We start from the raw sequence: 21,807 nt of genomic DNA, 5'->3' as shown, positions 1-21,807 counted from the left end.
GGGCCGGCCAGACAGTCCGACGCGGTAAGGGGGAGGCGCGCAAAATGAAAACAATGAATGTTGAACTAGGCTGTCTGTCGCAAGCAGCTTCAAAAAGGGTAAGGTACAGATTGTTTACGAGGGTATCGGTCAAAAAATGTCAAAATTTCAAAATGTAAAATCTCTGTCTCAATTTTCCTGAAATTGAGTAAAAACAAAAGAGAAAAAGAAGAATCGTTCAGAAATAACAAAGGAGAAAAACGTGTGAGCTCAAAAAAATCATGGCCAATAAAAATTAAAACTTCAGCTCCAAAAGCTGAGGCAACAGAGGGCTCTTTCTTCAGCGGATGTAACCATATCTTGCATTGTGGGGGGCCTCCCCTCAATCAAGAAAATAAATGAAAGAAAAGCAAACAAAAACAACCTTATCAGTAACACTATTTTCTTCCCCTTTGTTTGTTCTTTTCTCATAAAGGCAACAGCAGTGTAAATAAATGAGCAACATAATGAATGAAAGCAAAGGTAAATGATGGGCACACTTGATCTCATGTGGCAAACTGTGTTTCTCATAGTTATGAATGTGGGTGTGTGACTGTATGTCTGGTCTGTCTGCGTGTGAGAGAATAAATGAAAACAAAATAATCTAGTGCACAGTCAGAAGATAGAGGGGTTAGTATTGTGCGAAGGAGAAGCTTGTTGGCTATTTGCTAGTTGTCCCCCTCCATGCCAAAGTTCAAGGCTAAAGTGATTTAGCACTACCACCAAAGGCTGTGGTGGACTTCTTGTTGCTTGGTATCCTTGTGGCTTTTGAAACAGTGTCTTTTTGGTGAAGATTTCCAGCAGACGTGTGACCAGTCTGCAGTTGCTGCCCATCATTCAGGCAGTAGTCGTGGCGTTTAACTCGCAACTCATTGGTGGGGGGAGTGTCCACTCCGACGCCCACAGGTTCTCAGTCTTTGATGATGGGGCATTGGCATGCGGCCCATTCATAGACGATGAAGAGTTGACTTGGGACTGAGCGAGTTATTTCAGCATTGCTTTGCTGAATGGGAGTTGAGTCCTTGAGTCCTGAACGGTCACCGACCTTTGATTGTCCATTTCCTTCTGATGCTTGGTCCTTTGAATGATGTTGACATTTCATTAGCTTAAGAGTTGAAGGTGATTTCATTCTTTCATTGAAGATGTCGTTTCTTCAGGGGACAACCACAAAGCCAACAGAAACTAACAATTTAAATAATAAAAAATGATAATGATGGTAACAGTAATATTAAAATAAAATAAAATGAAATACTGTATTCATCTGTGTGTGTGTGTTTGAGTGTGTGTTGCCCATCAAACATGAAATCAAAATAAAATTTAAAATTAAAATAAAAATAGTGTCTGTGTGTAATGGCACTATTCTGTCACAAGTGTGTAGTGCACTAAACTGGCCAGTGAGGGGCGCCACCTCTCTCTCTTGGGATGGGTGTGGCTGTGCGTGTGCGTGCGCCCGTGCGCGTGCCTGTGCGTGCGCTGTGCGTGCGCGTGTTTGTGTGTGTGCTCTCTCTCTCCCTTTCTCTCTCTCTGTACGTGTGTGTGTGTGTGTGTGTGTGTGTGTGTGTGTGTGTGTGTGTGTGTGTGTGTGTGTGTGTGTGTGTGTGTGTGTGTGGTCACACGTCCAAAAAAAAAGAAAAACACAGCAGCGACGTGTGTGTGTTTGGCTCTCTGTCTTTCTCTCCCTTTCTCAAAAGCTGACACTCGTCCAAATGAAAGCATTAAAGCCAAGCCAAAGGGAGAAATCTGATTCCACGTTTAAACAAAATAAAAACAAAGATAAAAAAGTAAAACTCGCCTGAAAGCATGATCTGAGTTCACATCATACCAAGATTGTATATGCGTATGCATATATTATTTGTTTATTGGGTTGTTCATCTGTTTGATTCACAGAAACACAATTTAGGTTAGATTCGGGGTTTTAATCTATTTTGCTTTCGGTACAGAGGTGAACTCAGATCATGGCACCGCTGGGATGTTTTGGAAACCTTGTTGCCCGTCTATCTATGGTCAGGACCTCACAGGCTGTGGGTGTCCAAACAAAACCAAAGTAAATAATGACCAGCCGTATTTTATGCCTAAACAAAATATCCGAGCCCGAAGAAAACCAGAGAGAACCTACAGCATTAAAAAGCATAGAACCTCAACCATTTGAGCCCTTCTCATAGCTATTCACTGCGTCAAAACACAGAACAGCTGAGGATCAAAATCAAAGCTCAAAGCTGAAAATCAATACAATGCTTGACTGGTTCCAAAAAAAATCAGCACAGAGCAAATATATATGTAAATGAAAATTTATATATATATATATATGTTTATAAAGGCAGCTTTACCTTAGTCCGAATTGGTGTTTGAGGTTCAACCGATGGTTCGTGCTCCAGTCTCTGTCCGAGGGCGGACCACCGCGGGCCAGCCCCGGGGCTTCAAATGTGTCGACCCAGTGCTGGTCCACGGTCGACGCCCCACAGAGCAGAAGATGGATTCAGTTTGTCGACGCCAATTGTTACGGCAGAATTTACGGTTGACCTCATTTAGTGACATGATTCATTGCTCTGGTTGAATGATGGAATCCAGGAGAAGCATTGATGATTTTATATAAAAAGTTTATTCTATTGCTAAGTAAAAAGGTACAAGATGGAACAAAGTGAAACAAAATTAGCGTCCGTCCAGGCGGACGTCCGAAGGAAGTGCCACGCCCCGCTCCAACAGTTTCAAAGCTTAAGCTTTTTATACAGATAAGAAAAGGTCCCAACAGTGAGAGACAAAAGGGAGGGAGTCAGATGCCCATAGTGGAAATGTTGGAGGATGATGAAGATGTTATGAGAAGGTTTGGCTCCAGTCTTTATCTGTCTTGATAAGTGTGTACGTCAGTGTATGTCTGCATGTGAGCAGAGATTCTGGCCTTGGCAGAGACTGTGCTGCACTGAGTACGCTCTGTACTGTTTAATCATGATTCAGCTGTTCAAAAGTGTAATGAGTAATGGAGTCGTCATGTATTAAAACATGACAAATTGTACACATGAACATACATTTGAGGATATGATGATGAATATAAAAATGACCATAACAGAAGCATCTTAAACTTGTTTTAAATTCAATCTGGCTAAAATGTGTCATGTTGATATAATTTCTATCACCAGATAACAGTATTGACGATTTTGATTCCTTGTTCTTTATATTGCATTGTGTTTCTTTGTCTTACCTTTAATTAGCGTTCGAAGGAATAGGAACCCATTGTTTTTGCTTTTATTATTATACACAGCCTACCTTTGATCGCTAATTTGACCTCTTGAGAATGCACAAAGTCTCACCAAAATTAGCACGCACCTCAGGCCTCCTGAAAAATTTGATAATTTGGCACAATAAAAAAAAATTGGTGAAAAAATGCGCATACAGCGTAAATTGTAGATACAAAAAAATGGGATAAAACCGCACGACCGGCAGGTTTGACCAAATTTGCTACATAAATTAATGACTCCAGGATGAGCAAAAAGTTACATTATGATCACGTCCAAAACCAAACAGGAAGTCAGCCATCTTGGGTCAAAAATGGCGTTTTGCCCTGGAAACGCATTTGTGCAAATCAGTCTGAGGGGCTCCATCCGATTTGCTTCAAACTCGGCCAAATTTTTGATCAGCTTCAAATTTCACACAAGCGACATTTGCCCAAACATTTTTCATCAAATCTTGCGTTTTCGACTGGTGCCATTTACAGTCATTATTACTGTTAGCAACTATAGCACGCCATAATAGAAAAGTCCATATAACTCTAATACACAAAGTTCAAACTGCCTCATATTTGATACACATAATGACTAAACAAGACTCAATGTGAAAATTACCCATCATGCCTTGCATTCACAGATTGCGCTACTTTTAGTGGCGTCTGACTGGGGGTTTCCACTGGATACGTATCCGCTGCACCGATCCAGTTTTTCCCGCTGTCCACCGTTGAGTGTGCCACGGTGCACTCCGGTTGGACGACTGTGATGTCACGAGACAGGAGTTTTCACGATATTTATATAATCGCGCGAGAAAGATATGTGTTATAAATGCAACAATAAACAGATAAACAGGTCAGTGTCCTAACAAAGGAGTACAATAAGGTTGGACTCTCTGGATTTGTCATAGCCATATTTTTTAGCAACAGCCAACAGAGAAGAGATAAAACTGCACCAGTAAAACATGAACTAATTCAAAGTTGCTGCAGTTTACAGTGCAGTTACAGTATGAGAGGAAACAATATAGTGAATGTGATTTTGTTTTTACACATTGTGACGTTTTGGTGATGTAGTTACTTGAAATGTAATCTGAAGTGTTTTATTTTGAAAAGTAACCAGATATGTTATTGCGGAGTACGTGCTTAATTTCCTGTTTAGCTTCATTTGGTCTGTGCTGATTGATGCGTCATGCTTCAGTGTCTGCCAAAAATAGAAGCTCTGCGCACATCTGGAGGAGGGTACCGAACAGCCACAGCTGGGAAGGAGCAGATACGCACCGCAGCGGACCCGGTGGAAATTAAAACATAGTGGAAACCTATCAGCAACGATGGCGCAGTGGAGATTTAACGCAGCGGAGCCGCATCCAGTGGAAATTGGGGGTGACATTAACAGCTCTGGTGGAAAAAGATATGTTGTGTTGACCTCAAAATACTGTTGAATGAACATAGACAGATGGGAGCAGGTCGCTAATGAAGAAAAAAACAGGCTGTGATCAGTGGGAGGGGTCTATAATGTCACCGGAAAATCCTTCACCATTTCCTTATCATCCGATTCTAAATGCTGTATCTTGGCTATTTTTCAATGGCATCGCATCGATTTTTAACTGCTTTTTCCATTCCTTGAACGCACCTTTAGAACAGGCTCATATTCATCAAACAACGGCTTATTTCACCCATCAGGGTAAATATATCACTATCTTCCGTTTCGTTGTCATGGCAGTTTGAGTATTCTTTGATCCATTGATGATGGCTTTTTATCGCGCGCGTGCACGTAAGTAACCCAAGGTTTACATACTCAGGGTTGATTAACCCACTTCATACCAGCTTTAATGGAATCCGATACCCAGAGTTTCCCATCGCGGGGTATGTTGACCTAGAGTTTATGGATAGACTCAGAGTTTGTTAACCCGCCTTTATGGAATACCCCTCTGGTAGAGAGTCTCACACACACACATCGATCAGGTGTGCTTCACTATCGATCACCGTCTACGTGACATGCGTGCAGGTATGTGAGTGTATAACGGACCACCATTTAGTCTGGTTACAGTCTGTGTCACGACACCCGTCCATAAGGTGATAGTGAGTGTAGTGTTACGCTCTGAGTCACATCTAAGTGTTTACATGTCACACTACAAATGCAACAAAAAACAATAATTATACAAAAAAAAATGCACAAATGACGTAAAAGAAAAAACTAAACAATATTTATACAGGAAGTACACAAAACGACAACAGAAATGCACAAAAATATACTAAAGGCTCCAAAACCACACAATAAACATACACTGTATTACAGAAAAATACACCAAACGAAAAAAATATAAAAATGAATTAAAAAAAACAACACATTCATCATGCGCATGTCTCATAGAATTAAACCAGGAAAATTGCATACGCTATTTTACTGTGCACCTGCAAATGTACCCCTTTATAATGCTACAGAGTATGTTATTATGCTCATAATTGACAACTCTACTTAAGCGCCCACTATATGAATACATACTTCCGACGGGCACTGTACTAGACTTAGCTAATGCTATTGCTAGGTTAATGCTATTGTTAGGCAATTGTTAATGCCATGTTATTGCTAATGCTTGGTTAATGTTAATGTTAGCCCAATGCTAATGCTAGGCTAATGCTAATGATAGGTTAATGCTAATGATAGGTTAATGCTACTGCTAGGTTAATTATAATGCTTGGCTAATGTTAATTCTATAGCATTTGAAATGCAATATCTGAGCCATTTTTTTTACCAATTTGCACCAAATTTGCTCAGGCCAAACCCAAATCACTAACATCTGGATACTCTACCTTGGGTTACCGACCTTGGCCACTTCTTGAGACCCTACGACGCCGCTTGCGGCTTAATTTTTTCTTCCTTTTGCTGAAACCCTTCCACAACACCAGCCATATCTAAACCTCTTCTCACCCATATTGACATGCATTTGGCCCTGTACATTTTCAACCAATGGTTAAATTTACGTAATTAAGACAAATGGGATGAGGCGGAACTGTAATGGGCAGATTTGCTAAGATCTCAAATAGGCCTCCAGGGCGGAAATCTGTTGCGCAATTAAACAGTTTGGAGGCGCTACTTCTTTACCTGCTGCGCTGTATCTATTAAGATTGCAGCGCCTTGCTGGGACTTATCATCAGTGCTAGTTTGTTTGCCTTCCTGATTGGTACTTTGACTGTCTCTCTGAACCTGACACAATCAGACAAGCACTTCCCTCTTGCTAGCACCACCCTCCTTCTTCCATTGATACATTGTTTACTGCGAGCTGTGGACAAACCACCAACTATGGATGGATCGCAAGCGTTCATGGCTATAACATTGCAGTAATGTACAGTGTTGGGAACGTTACTTTAAAAAAGTAATTAGTTATAGTTACTCACTACTTGTTCCAAAAAGTAACTGAGTTAGTAACTGAATTACTCTATAATAAACAGTAACTCATTACCAAGGAAAGTAACTATTTGAGTTACTGTTAAAAAAAAAAAAAAGAAAAAAGTTCCTTTATGTCAAATAACTCAGATTTTTTTAGATGCTTGTGTCGTTGTGAGGTGCTTCATCAAATTTGAGTTGCTTACAACGGATGTCGACAAAGTCTTCACTCCTGGATATAATGTACACTTCACATGCACGTTCTTGCCTTTGACCACAATTAATTTAAAGGTGTGTTTGTATCGGCACCTTAAAAATGCCAACTTTTCATCGCACTGCTCCATGCTCGCCATCTCTGCTACTTGATCCAATCTGCAGTGTGTGTGTGTGTGTTGCGTGTGCTGGCACATGTGTAAAAACACTGGCTCTGATTGGCTACCATGACACATCATGCCTCCTTAGCCAATCATAATCGCTCACCTTGTTTTTAACCCACCTACTCGTGCTGGCACAATGTAAAAACACTTGCTCTGATTGGCTACCATGAAACATGATGCTGCCTAAGCCAATCATAATCGCTTGTTTATAACCCACCTCCTCACTACAGCTGAGTAAGAATCCGGGGATGCTTTCGGATAACAGTTTATTCAATCAATACATGTAACGCACCGCATTTAATGTTCAGTTATGATAACGGTGTTGTAACAGCGTAAAAAGTAATTAGTTAGATTACCTCGTCACTGAAAAAAAAAAAACATTATTATAAACGCCATTATTCCAAACACTGGTAATGTACCTTTAGAAAAAAGACAAAACATGAAAATAATAGGTTTACATATTTCATCATGTGGTACAAGACAAAATGAATCCTCTATGGGGTGGTTGTTTTTTCACCTCAAAGTACAAGGAAGGAGAAAGGTAGCTGCTTCATAATGATAATTTGAAGGGCGTGGTGCACTGACATTAACAATCCTGGATGAGTGCATTTTTTCGTGATACAGTCTGCAATTTTTGTCAAAAAATACATTGTTTTTTTTTTTTTTGCTTGGCCTTCTCTGCACAAATAAATGACAAACTAGAATGATAATTCTAGTTTTTGTACAGTGTCTTTGAAGAGCAGAAAGTCTTGGGTTGTATAAATTAATATACCTTCTGCATAAGGACAGTACAATTCTAACATGTTTTGTGTGCATGTGATTTTCTAGGGAACATATGCTACAGTGTTCAAAGGGCGAAGCAAGTTAACAGAAAATCTGGTGGCGCTGAAAGAGATTCGTCTGGAGCATGATGAGGGCACACCTTGCACAGCTATCAGAGAGGGTAAACTACATTTCTTCCCATCCATCCTTTTTCATCCATTCATTTTTTGTCACTTATCAGTGGTCGGGTTGCAAGGGCAACATCCTTTGCAGTGAGGCCCAGACTTCCATCTTCCCGGCCACTTCGTCCAACTCTTTTCGGGCGATCCTGAGCCATTCCCAGGCCAGCCAAGAGACAGTCTCTACAGCGTGTCCTGGGTTTTCCTCAGGGTCGCCTACCAATGGGACATGCACTGAACACCTCACCAGGGAGCCGTTCAGGAGGCATCCAAATCAGGTGCCTGAACCACCTCATCTGGCTCTTCTCAATGCGGAGGAGCAGCAGCTCTACTCCGAGTTCCTCTGGGATGACTGAGCTTTTCACCCTATCTCTAAGGGAGAGCCCAGCCACCATACAAAGTAAGCTAATTTTGGCCGCTTGTACCTGCGATCTTTGTTCTTTCGGTCATGACCCAAATCTCATGACCATAGGTGAGAGTAGGAACCAAGATCGACCAGTAAATCAAGAGCTTTGCCTTTCGGCTCAGCTCCATCTTTACCACGACGGATCGTTGCAGACTCTGCATCACTGCAGATGCCACATTAATCCGCCTGTTGACCTCCCGCTACATCCTTCACTCACTCATGAACAAGACCTTGAGATACTTGAACTCTTTCAGAATCAGAATGCCTTTATTGTCATTATACAGTTGTACAATGAGATTTATATGGCTTCACCTTAAAGTGCACACAGCTAAAAAGAAAAACAACACAAGAAGAATATAAATAGTAAAGGTGTAAATAATGCACAAAACAAAAAGTGAACTTTTGCAGAAGTATATACAAAAATATATAAAATATTGCGCAGTACAAAGTGTAAACACAGAGTAATACAGAGCATAAAAGTATAAAAAAGTAATGAAGAGTTTAAAAAACTTGAACTCTTTCACTTGGGGCTGGACCTCATCCCCAACCCAGAGAAGGCACTCCATTTTTTCCACCAGGTGGTGATCAGTTGACAGCTCCGTCCCTCTTTTCACATGAGTTGTAGGACACCATTATGGAAGTTTTAAGTTTTTAAAGTGTGAATATAACACTCTATCATCCAAGTATTGATGAAAACAAAATTGCTGGCAATTGCCGGATGTGTGAATGCTTCTCATTTGTTTTTCTGCTCCAGTTTCTTTACTGAAAAACCTGAAACATGCCAATATTGTCACGCTACATGACATCATCCACACTGACCGCTGCCTCACTCTGGTATTTGAATATCTTGTGAGTACATCCGGATTTACAGCTGAAAGTGCCTGACCTCACACGTGGAAAGTTATTTTTAAAAACCTCTGTTGTGTCTGTTCTCCAGGACAGTGACCTCAAACAGTATTTGGACAACTGTGGAAATCTCATGAGTATGCACAATGTCAAGGTGAGTCTCTGTCATTAAAAATAAGTAAAGATAGCTTACATACTAAAGAAATTTTGTTTAATAGGTTCCTTAAAAATTGATCAGTACAGTCATGAAAATCTTTTTTTACAGGTTTTACACTTGCTAAAACTACAGAGCAACAATATTCAACAATCAAGGCTGTTTAAAAACAACAAAAACCTTACCATACTGACAGCATTCAACAAATTAATGAAATGTTTTCTTTTTGGTTTGAATTGGGCACTAAAGCATAAACAGGTCACTCAGTGGTGCACTGGTGACCATTGCTGCAGAAATCTGGTGGCCACCAAACCTGTCTTTGACAAGTCTTGCGATAGATTGTCGTCCTATCCAGGTTTTTTTTTTTGTTTTTTACACCTTTACTGCTTTTTGATGGAACAGGGATCATCGTTCCTCTTGCTGTTGAGGTGTCTCTGCCCCGCGTAGTCTTGACTGGAGTGCAGCGTTGTTGGCGAGTTGAGTGGTCCGTTGATTGTCAGTTTCAGCCGTGTGGAGCCTCGAGTAGTTTGCAGCGGTGCTGGCCATTTTGAGTGGTCCGTTGGTTGTTGGTTTCAGCCGCGCAAAGCCTTGAGTGGTGTGCAGCGTCGCTGGCCTGGGGGGCATCTCCTGCTTTAGCTGACTCAGCAGCATGTGAATGGTGCATTGCCTGATGTTTTTATTCTCTCTTTGTACGATTGGTTTTTCGGCATGTTAACATCCACAGGTAGGTGAATAAAAGATTTATCTCTAAAAGAGAAAAAAAAATACCTACAGGATTCAGTTTGATATTGGCAATTGAAAATTACATTTTGTTGAGAGTTGATGAATTTGTCTGCTGTCACTGATGTCTAATTTCACCACCATTATCATCAGTAACTATCTAAACTGGTAAGTATAGTAGTTTGCTGCAGACTAAGGCAAAATTCCTATGAGTATTTTCAAAGATCAAGATCAAAAACACTAACTAATTCCGATTTTTTACCTAGTTTTGATCATATTTAAGGTACAGTATTTATTACAGTATTAATACATTATTGTTAGAGTATTAATATATTATGATTTTTGCAGAATTAATACAGTAATATTGTTGTATTAGTATATTGTTTTTATAGTAATAATAACTGTAACTGTATTGATGCTTGGAATAGTTGTGACACTAATCTACAAACTAAGTCTGATTAATAAAAACAAAGATCTTCCACTGAAACACATTGTATCTTTAAAATCCACAGATTGATATGTGACTATCAAATGTTAAAAAATGAATAATGTACCATGAATAGTGAGCTGTGTGTCTTCTTCTCCTCTGTCTGCAGACAAGCAAACATTTGTATTATTTATACAGTGTTCATATAGTACTGTTACAGTATTAATCCATTATTATTAGTATAATAATACAACATGGCCGCCCAGACTCTAGCTGACACACACACACACAAAAAAAAACAACATGGCTGCCCGTGTTACACTGACTATTATATCTCTCTATAAATTATTTAGGTTATTTTCTAGGGTCTTATATATATTCTTTTTAATTTATTTATTTTATTCAATTGTAGAATACTGTAGATATTATGTTGGAGGTTAAAATGTATGTAACCAATTGGTTAATAATAAATGGGTCAGTTTTCCTCAGACCTACTGATGCTGACTATTGTTCTCTGTTGAGTAACATCACTTGATTAAGCCTTTTCTAACAATCCACACTACAAAATGAGTAATAAAAGTTTGTATGATTCGTGCTGATATCGTATCGGATCGATATCGGCCAATACTCAAGGCTGCAATATTGGCATCGTATTGGAAGTGAAAAAAACACCCCTAATAGTGACTATTAAATGTTATATCTCTCTATTTAAAGCAAGGGACACACAGACACAAGCACACACTCTCACACACACACACAACCCAAGATGGAGCCACTAGAATCATGTGGCTACAGCCAATCACTGCACAGCTCTGCTCTGGTGTGTGCCAGAGCCAATCACAGTGGCGAGAGGGAGTCACATGTGCGGCCAGAGCCAATCGCAGAAGAGCGTGAGTAGTTACGTGAGCACGCACCAGTTGTGTGGATACACAGCCAAGTAGACACATGAGAGAGGAAGACAGTTTAAGGCTTTTTCACAAGTTTTGAGCTCCTGTGGACTTCTCTTTTGAGGTGACATACTTTTTGACTGTTCCTTATGTGGCACTGTGGAGTGCATCTGTCCTCCTTCTACCTGTTTCTTGGAGCGCTCTTCCTTGTGCACCTGGCTTTGCAATGATTGCGGGGTGGGGATCGAAGGGATTTAGGCTCAGGTCTGTTGTGGCTCAGATCCTCTTGTCTCTCCTGTGCACGGATCTCTAGGTCTGCGGAGTTGTGCCTGTGGCAGTGTCGCGGTGGCTTAACACGCTGTAGTCACCTTGCGTTAATCACTACTCTTCCTCCTCATTGTGCTCTGGCGTATGTTGACACCCAGCCACTTTAGGAACACCGCTTACTCCTCTCGGTGTCACTGCCGCTTGCATTGGCCACCGACAGCGGTTTGTTTGGACTTTCAGCGTGGGATGTTTGGTGTGGTACTTTGGTAGGCTCACCTTTTGACCCATCTGGCTGTGCCTTGTCCGCCCTAATGCCTTCTTCCCTGTATAGTGTGGTAATTCGGTAGGCGCATTTTGCACAGATTGTTTGTGGAGGCCGGGAACACGCCTACTGTATGTCGGGGTCTTGAGACCGGTGCTTCTCCTGACTGGTAAGGTGCTGGTTTCTGCCTGACTCCTTTTCAAATTCTAAGTCTATCTAAGCTGTATAACTGGTGTTTGATTTATTTTGCATTCTGTCTACTTTTGCAGGTTTTGTATTTTGTTTGGGTTTGAGTTTATTTTGTTTAATCCATTGATACTATTTTAAAGAAATTATCACCTTTTTAAAGAAATATGTTAAATAAAAACTGTACTTGTAATAATTAAAGGTCCTGTCTCTGTCCCATGATTAAAAGGTAAAACGAAACTGTCAGCCTTTGTGCAGGGTTCTAGGCCTTCCTTAGGTGGCGTTGCTGGCCTGCAGTTCCCTCGTCTTGCCACATTTATTTAGTAATTACATTTCAAAACGTTTATTTTCATTTTATTTTGAAATCATCGCAGAATCAACACTCGCATTTCAACCTTATGTGAGGCACTGAGTGTGTGCATGTACGCGGCTGAAGCGCGTGCGTGGGTGTGAGCACACGGAGGAGTAGCGAAACACACACACACACACATACACCATGTTTCCTCTGGAAGTGTGAGCCACACAAATGATTTATAGATGAAGTTATTCTCAATCTGCTTGTTAAGTTACATCTGTTTATATATTAATTACAAACCCTGGATGATAAGCACCCCTGCACTAAGAAATGGTAAATGCTAGTGTTGTGTTTAAGACCACACTATCCGAGACCAAGACTTGCCCGAGACCAGAATGCACAGAGACCAAGACAAGACCAAGACTTTCGGGAGCCGAGACCCAGTCGAGACCAAGACCAAGACCATAAACATTTTTTTTTCAATTTAAAAAAATATATAACTAAATACAATTATGACAAGGTTTGACAGTTAAATTTATTTAAGTTTATTTTAAATACATTTGACGGACAAAAAAGGTGCCTGCAAAAAATTAACTAAAATATTAAAACTACTACTGCTACTGATAAATTCACAATTATTCTACATATTTGAAAACAAGATTTTTATGTCAGCTGAATGTACAGCAAGTGTTTAAAAGCATTTCTACCAAGAAATAATGATTCTTGATTCTGATTCTTTGAGTTGTGCAGGTCAACAGGTCACAGATTTCACAAGATAATTTTTTAGTTTGAAAAAGCCTTTTCACATGAAAAACATTCACTTAGTTGATATAGTTTAATTTGGTTGCTGTAATGTAACTAGAATATTCAATTAACAAAGGTTTCCAGTTGTAACTGTAAAAGTGAAACTGTCTGAAATAAAACTACAAACAAGTTGTCAGCAGTGTAAAAAACATAGAGCTACAGGTAGATGTAAAACTAAATAAAACAAACTCAAACCCTGGAACAGTCATGTGACAAATTAATCAATAGATATTTTTGAGAAATATTATTATTTTTCTGGAGACAGTGGAAACAGAAACTATAAAAAATAATTATATTGTGAACCTGTTTATAATGTAGAGAACATATTATATACATAAATGTAACTGGAGTCTAAAGACACAAAAAGACACCACTTTAAAAAGATAATAGACTAATATAAGACCTCTTTACAGTTATTTGAGTCCACGCGATGACGCGCTGGTGACGACATAATCCAAGATGGCGGCGGCCCGGACTACAGTCGACACTATGTAATAAAATCCTTAAAAGACATGGATATAATGAAAAGAGTGGATGGACAGAGGCATAAACATGAGGACTTTCACATGGACACACACGGACTTATTAAACACACAAAGACTTATTAAACACACACGGATCTCGGTAAACGGAACAGGCGTCACCGGACGGCTGGCACTAGGACCCAGAGGCGGAGTAAGTGCATCTCCTGTCCAGCACTCACAGGCTGTAATATCACCAGTTTATCATTTTACCTGTTTGTTAGAGCTTCTATTTTTACCAGGGAGATAATATTTATTCATGGTGATTGTTTTCTGGAGTTTTACTGGGATTTTTACCGGTGATTAGTTCATATCTCCCTTGCGCTCTGCGGTCCAAACTGACACCGTAGCCACACACACACACGAGTGTGTCACACACGTCACTCAGTCACATTAAGGAAGGTTGCGGTCATTATACGGGGTGGATTAAAGAATGAATAAAAGATTGTTTTATCCTGTTCTTCTCCTTGTTATTATCACATTATAAAAAAGTTTTAAAATAGCAGGAATTAGTGCTGGTCTCTAACGGTCTTTGATGGAAAATCCCGAGTCCGGGCAGCTCGAGTCCGAGACATTTAAAATTTGTTCTCGAGACTGGTCTCGACTACCACAACACCAGTAAATGCTAAATAAATAGTTTTATTTGTACAAATGTATGTCTTTTATCAAATTCTACCAAAACTGCAGCATTGATGCAAATTTTATCAATTTATCCTTCACATGTCCAATAGAATTAAACCAGGAAAACTATGTACACCTTTTTGTTCATCCAACCTTCAAACACACTCATTTGGCCATAATTGACAACTCCACTTAAGCTCCCACATGAATACATACTTCCGACAGACACTGAACTACTGTTATAATAATAAATAATATACCATGAATAGTGAGGTGTGTGTCCTGTGGCCACGTGTCCTCCATTGAGGTCGGAGTGTTAGTTACAAAGATTGCAATTTCATTTAGCAGATGCTTGGATTCGAATCAACGTACAACAACCCTTCAATTACAAGCCTGCTTCCATCAGATAATGGAGTTTAGTGAAACTGAGAAAAACTGTCAGCTATATTAAATGTATTGGGGGCCAAAAACATTGTTTAATAATACTAAAATCAAAGTAAAACTGCACATTGTGTAGCCCTTAGGTACATGTACCAATGGGTAAAAATCACAGATCTTTATGAGCTGTTGACCAACAACAAATTTATTAAGCAAAAAAAAACAACTTAACCTGTTAATTTCACCAGAGACAACTATACTGTATGTTCTTTTATAATATTGGTCACAGAATAATTTACTTTAATGGTTCCTTTTTGCAGATCTTCATGTTCCAGTTGCTGCGGGGTTTGTCCTATTGTCACAAGAGGAAGATTCTTCACAGAGACCTTAAGCCTCAAAATTTGCTCATCAATTACAAGGGAGAGCTCAAACTAGCTGACTTTGGTGAGTAAAAAAAGCACTACTATCTCACTACTGCATTCCAGTTTAATTTTGCTGCCTGTTGGAGTTACTTAATTCATAAAGTTGTCCATAACTCCATGATTTTTCAGTTTTATGCAGGAGTCGACTGGAGTATCCCTTCATTATTATTTAACTGTTACACCGGATTTTCACTGGATGCGTATCTGCTCCGTATCCGCTTCGCTGCATAACTGCAGTGCAATCTGCAGTCCTTTAATCCCCATTGCCTGCATTTTTGCTGCGTATCTGTTGCTGCAAGGACTTGAGAGATCTTGCAAATTCATGCATATCCACACAATATAGTGAGTTGTAGACAAAGAAATACAAAGAAATGCACAAAGCCAAAAAACAGTTCCATGTGTACTTGGAGAGGAACAGAAGGAAATCAAAAAGATTCAATCCCGCCGAGCACCTGAATAAAACTGGAGGTCAATGGGAGAAAGAGTGTGGAAACGAGGCAGGGCTCCCATCGATTTTGTGCTCAAATTGGGCCAAACGTGGCATCAATGCATGATCCCCCCCAGAGTCCGAATATGTGCCTGGTTTTCAGGTGGAGTCCGAATTATGCCTGCTAGAGCCAAAATGCCCAATCTATGGGCCAAAACAAAATGCTCATTTTCAGGTTTTATTCACCAGAGTCCGAATATGTGCTCAGTTTTCGTCTAAAGTCTGAAATGAGCCCTCTGGAGGCCCTGGAAGGTCATTGTCTTCCTCTCCCAGAGGTAACCTCAGTCACTTATCTTTGTAGAATTGTTCGAGCAAAAATGGAAGGGCTGCTTATCTGCAATAGAAGGACTCCAACTGTAGCAGTTACGCAGCTGTGCTGGAGCAGATTCACATGCTGTGGAAATTGGCACATTGGCTTTAATGGAAACCTATCAGCTGCATTGCAGTTCCGCAAAAGTTTTGGAAAAGATACGAATCCGGTGGAAATTTGGGGTAACACTTAAATTTTGAGATACCATGTTCAAATGATTTTTCTATCCCCTGTTGATGAATTAAATAAAAAAGTCATATTCAGAATTACCAGACCTCTTCAATGTAACATTTTAATCTCTTGAACTACACAGGTCTGGCAAGGGCGAAGTCTGTCCCAACAAAAACCTATTCCAACGAAGTGGTAACTCTTTGGTATCGGCCTCCTGATGTGCTGCTGGGCTCCACAGAATATTCAACACCCATCGACATGTGGTCAGCAGTTCAATATGTCATTAATGCTAGAGAACTACCCTTTTTAATATCATATTTAATAAAGGATACATTATTATTAAAAAATTATAATAATGAATTTAAAAAAAGGGCAGTGCTGGCCTTGTGGTTCAGGAAGCGGGCTTATAATCATCGCTTCAAATCTCACCTGGGCCATGACTGTGGGATGTTGAGCAAGTCACTTTACCCGAACAGTTTCCTGGGCGCTACACTGTGGCAGCCCACTGCTATCCCCCAGGGAAAATGGGTTAAATACAGAGAAAGAATTTCAATATGGTGATTAATAAAATATACATTATTTTATTTGCATTTATTTATTCATCCTAAAACTGTGCATTGATCTAAAAGACCACGTCTTGTACACCAAATCTGGCTGGAAAAAGTTCTAGTTGTGTAGAAACAAATTACACCTAGTGACTATCTCTCAACAATAACAAAACCAATGGCACCATTAAAGGATGTATTTGGTACACATTTTGGCTGAGGAAAAGGGGAGATGGGTAATTTTGTGCTTTGGCACAATACTAGTAGTAGATTATATTCTCAATTAAAAAGACAGTTTATGAAGGCTTATCATGTATTTTAACCCTACTATCTAAAGCTGCAGTATGTAGAGCCTGTGAGACTGGAATGGAAACAACCATGCTCCCCGCTCCCCTCCCTGTTTCAAATCCACCGGCATCCTTGTAAACGTGCATGACTGTGGAGCTGTTTGAAGTGACTGTCACTAAATCTGGTACTTTCCAAGAGAACTAATTGTTCAGGAGGCAGTGCTCAGATCTTAGCCAGAATAAAACCCTGTGATGTTTGGACATTCATGGCAGAAGAGTGCCAGCTATTGATTAACAGTTAACAGAGTTTCAGTAAGTTTGTGAATATGTCCGTCAGACAATAAACCCGCGAGTGTGAAGTACGTCGTTATGAGCCCCGTCTATAACAAATAATGCACAGACATTACATTGGCGACAAGATTCACAGAGAGCTGCTGTTTTTGAGGGAGAAATGAAGGGGACAGATGAAGAGAAATGCTAACAAGCAAAGCTAAGTAAAACCTAGATGCTAACAGAGTCATAAAGGGCTACAAACCAGTGCAAAAATGTTGGGAAACACTGCTACCCTTCCACCTTTCGACACAGAAACTGACCCTTGCTTTGTCAAACCTTGCTGAAATAAATATCTGCGAAGGTTTGAAAACTACACCACTGCAATGAATATAACTGAAGATACTAGGCAGAAAGCACTGATATTACACGTTAGCAGCAGATGATGATAAGTATGCAGACACAAAGCAGAAGTTATCTACATATTTCTCTCCTAAGAAGAATGTTCAGTATCAAGTGTATGTGTTCAAGGAAGCAATTCAAGAACCAGGAGAAAATCTGGATAGCTATCACACCAAATTGAGGATGTTAGCCAAGAACTGTAAGTAAGTTAGTATTGAAGAAGAAATAAAAACACAAATAATACAAAGCTGTTCATCAACAAGAATGCGCAGAAAAGCACAGAAAGAGCCTGATTTAAGGCTACATCAGCTTCTTGACCATGGACGAACACTAGAACTGTCAAAAATGCAGGCTACAACAGCAACTGTTAACGCTATGCACCAAAGAAATGCAAGAGAGAACCCAGACAACAGGAAAAGGTCAGAAAAACGTCACCCCAATAACTGCTGCAGAAACTGTGGAAGCAATTATCCACATGATAATGAATGTCCTGCTAAAGGTAAAAACTCTAGAGTCACCTTACAAAATCATTTTGTAAAGCATTGCCGTTCAAAACCAAAAGACACAAAAGTGAGAAGTTCACAAAGCAGAGTCAACTGGAGACCAAAGAAGGTCCATAACATCACTGAAACTGCTCCAGTTGACAAAACAGAGCATAACTTCTCCAGCAGTGACGATGCTTATGTTTTTGCTGACACACACCCACATAAAGCCTAATGGAAACAGTTTATGTGTTTTAATAGATTCAGAGGCCACAGCCAATTGTGTCAGTGAAAAGACCTTTCTGAAACTTAAGCCCCACCCACAACTCAGTCTCTCCAAAACAAAGATCTACCCATGTAATTCCAATGTTGCATTGCCTATTCGTGGTGCATTCAAGTGCAGCGTGGAAAAGGGACAGAAAACAACAACATGCACATTCTTTGGGATCTAACCTACATGACATCTAAAGAATTAGACCTCATTGAAATAGACATCACAGTGCCATCATGCCACAGTGTGGCACAGCTGCAGATGAGCTGGTTGAGAGTCACCCAAAGCTGTTTCAAGGAAGCGGGAAATTAAAAGACTTTCAGGTTAAGCTTCATATGAACTCCAATGTTAGAACCTATATGCCAACCACATCGACATGTGCCATTCCACATCCGCCAGAGGGTAGAAGACAAGCTTCGGAAGCTAGAAGCAAAACACAAAATCGAGGAGGTTACTGGCCAGACCCCTTGGGTCTCACCTATTGTCACACCCCCAAAGCCTAAAGACCCTGATAAAGTCGGACTTTGTATAGACATGAGGCAAGCTAACACAGCCATCAAGAGAGAACGTCACATCACTCCAACCATAGATGATGTGATACATGAGTTAAACGGAGCGACGGTGTTTTCCCAACTGGATCTGAGAGCTGGATACCATCAGCTGGAACTTCATTCAGAAAGCAGGTACATTACCACATTCTCTACTCACCTTGGATTGAGAAGCTACAAAAGGCTGAGCTTTGGTGTATTTTCAGCTGCTGAGGTGTTTCAAAATGTCATGCTAAACACTGCAAGGCCTCCCTGGTGTGAAGAACCTTAGCAATGACATCATTGTTTATGGCACCACTCAGAATGAACATGACAACCACCTCAGAGCATTATTCCAGAGGCTGAAAAAGAACGGTCTCACACTCAATCGTGAAAAGTGTGAGTTTTCATTCAGCATACTGCAGACTCGGTAAATCCTGGTAAAATCAAAAGTCTGCTTGACATGGCTCCAGGTTCTTCAAAGACTTCTTCTATTTCCGAACCACTGTGTAAGCTCACAAAAAAGACACAGTGGGAATGGGGTCCAGACCAGCAAGCTGCTATGAAGACACTCAAAGACCGCCTGGCGAGTTATATCACTGTCGTATTTCTACTCAGGCAGACAAACATAACTCATTGTGGATGCTAGTCCAGTTAGACTAGGTGCCATCCATTGTCTAATTGATGGTCTTGGAGCAAAACATGGAAGAGAGATTGCTAGCCATTCTCTCAGCAATGTGGAGAAGAGTTTTTCCCAAACAGAGAAGGAAGCACTGGCCATCGTTTGGGCATCCCTTGGAAAAAACAACTGAACATCTTTCTATGTGAGTATCAGTCTATGCCACACAGCACAACTGAAAACTTGCCTGCAGAGCTGCTGTTTCAATGCAAAATGTACACAAAGCTCACCTTCCTCGCTCATTCTGCAAGCAACATTCAGACTCATCAGACTTGGAAGCGAGAGCAAAAGACAGTAAGGCTAAATGAAAAAAGAGCACATTCACTCCTGGTGACAAAGTTCATCATTGTCAGCCCAAGCAAAATAAACTTACTGCTTCATACAACATCAGACCACATGTAAAAGGTTCCATGGTTACAGGAGCCAGAAATGGACACTGTATTGCCAGGAACTCCTCATTCTTCAAGAAGATAACTCCTGAACCACCAGCCATTCAGACGACTGTGTGACTGAAGATGCACCGACGGTCACACCAACGCCAAGAAATCCCTTAAGATGCAACAGACGTCCCCCCTCCTACCTTGACGATTATTCTTAGAGACAAAAAAAAAAACCATGTGAAATGTAGACTGGAAAAATGTTCTTGTTTCTGAAGTGTTTTGTTCTTGTTTCAGTGTTGTTCGCATTTCATATAACTAAGAGTGAGGTCACACTCAGTGTCTTGGTAAATGTTTGGAAATATGTTTAAGACAGATTGTTTTCATTCATTTGTAACACAATTTGAAGAGAATATAATTTGTTTGTGATAAGCTTTGAAAAGAGTAACTGTGTTCAGCATGTAAAGCCAATTGTTCAACATTTGTTTGTAAGGCAAATGTTATTAGTAATTATAATCATATTTTTTACTATCTTCCTTAAAGAAAAAAAATAAAGAAAAGAAGGGCAATGCGAGGCCAAAACGGGATACTTGACAGGCAGGGCCAGTCCTATAAAATTCTGGGCCGGGGAGCAAAATCATTGCGTATTGCCCCCCTGACTAGCGATATGGCCTTTTTTTTTTTTTTTTAATATCTCAATATTTTCAAGCTATCAAGTATATCACGATACAAGATATATATCTCAATATTTTGCCCTTGCCGTGAGATGATGCTTTGATCCATACAATTGAACCAGAATGGCAATACTCAATATATTGATAATTTCTCTGTGATGTAATTGGGGTTTCCTCTAACTATTATAGCATAGCATACCTATTAGTTTCTTTTTTCAGAGGCAAACCCTTAAAATAAGGTAAGTCAGTTAAAGCCACATGCCAAATGTCACACAGAGACATTTATTAATATAAGTGTAGAGAACAACATCATCATTTATAAAACAAATTGTGCATTTGTGCACATTTTAAAAACAACTTCAGCAGACTAAAGTGCTGTAAAGTTTTTTGTATTACTACAATTAACTATCAATTATTCATTTATTATTACTGACAATTGTGAATTTATCAGACACTATTATCAGAAGAAGTATTATGACAAAACACTTGACCCTGCTAACACACACACGTGCTGTAATGATGCCCTTCTGAGTCAGACCTACCTACTTCCTGATTTGTACTGGAAGGACCTTTATGTTACTTTTCTGTTACCGTCCCGTCTGAAACGACATAGAAGCAGTGTTTGAACTTCCCCTGCTTACAATAAAAGTGCAGTGTGACGGTAACGAGTTGTTATGAGTCCTGTTTTTAACGTTATCGACCCACGGACACCTCTGGATCTCTACAGTGCGCATACACACACTCACGCACAGTGACACTCTGAAGCCAAACCATTTCCAAATTTAACCCTTATTCTTTTTTTTTTTAGTAACTCACTCTTCATTCGACTCTGTCGACTTCTGTCTATTGTCGCTGTTGCTGCTGAGATGAGTGAGTGGAGGAGGGGGGGTTTGGTAAGCAAGTGTGTGTTGAGTTCTTGTTCTTCTGCTGCGGCTGCCCGAAAGTTAAACCACGAACCATAAACCTTTTTAGCATATTCTGCCTCCTTTTTTGTACTTTGTACTTTTTCGTTTTACCTCTCTCCGTTTCTGGCAACCCAATTTTGATCTATTTACTGGAGTCCACAAGCATGCCAAAGGATTGACCATCAGCATTACTAATATATTCACTGGATCAGCAGAGCTTTCACTCACCTCATTTCAACACATCCTCATACCTACACTCCACTCACAATTCACCACATTTACGTTTGTC

General features: G+C 40.0%; 1 protein-coding gene across 1 annotated transcript in view; it reads left to right on the top strand.

Annotated features, from left to right (window-relative positions):
- cdk18 (cyclin dependent kinase 18) overlaps positions 1–21,807 on the top strand; it is a 140,250-nt gene that overhangs the window by 69,548 nt on the left and 48,895 nt on the right. The window contains exons 6-10 of the mRNA XM_028446758.1: positions 7,823–7,937; positions 9,096–9,190; positions 9,279–9,341; positions 15,030–15,153; positions 16,242–16,362. Coding sequence (XP_028302559.1) covers positions 7,823–7,937; positions 9,096–9,190; positions 9,279–9,341; positions 15,030–15,153; positions 16,242–16,362 — 518 coding nt within the window. The remainder of the gene's footprint in view (positions 1–7,822; positions 7,938–9,095; positions 9,191–9,278; positions 9,342–15,029; positions 15,154–16,241; positions 16,363–21,807) is intronic.

Source organism: Gouania willdenowi, chromosome 5 (genome assembly GCF_900634775.1).
Source record: "Gouania willdenowi chromosome 5, fGouWil2.1, whole genome shotgun sequence".
Lineage (NCBI taxonomy): Eukaryota > Metazoa > Chordata > Actinopteri > Blenniiformes > Gobiesocidae > Gouania > Gouania willdenowi.
The sequence above is the reverse complement of the archived record's forward strand: the minus strand, read 5'-3'. Positions and strand labels throughout refer to the sequence as shown.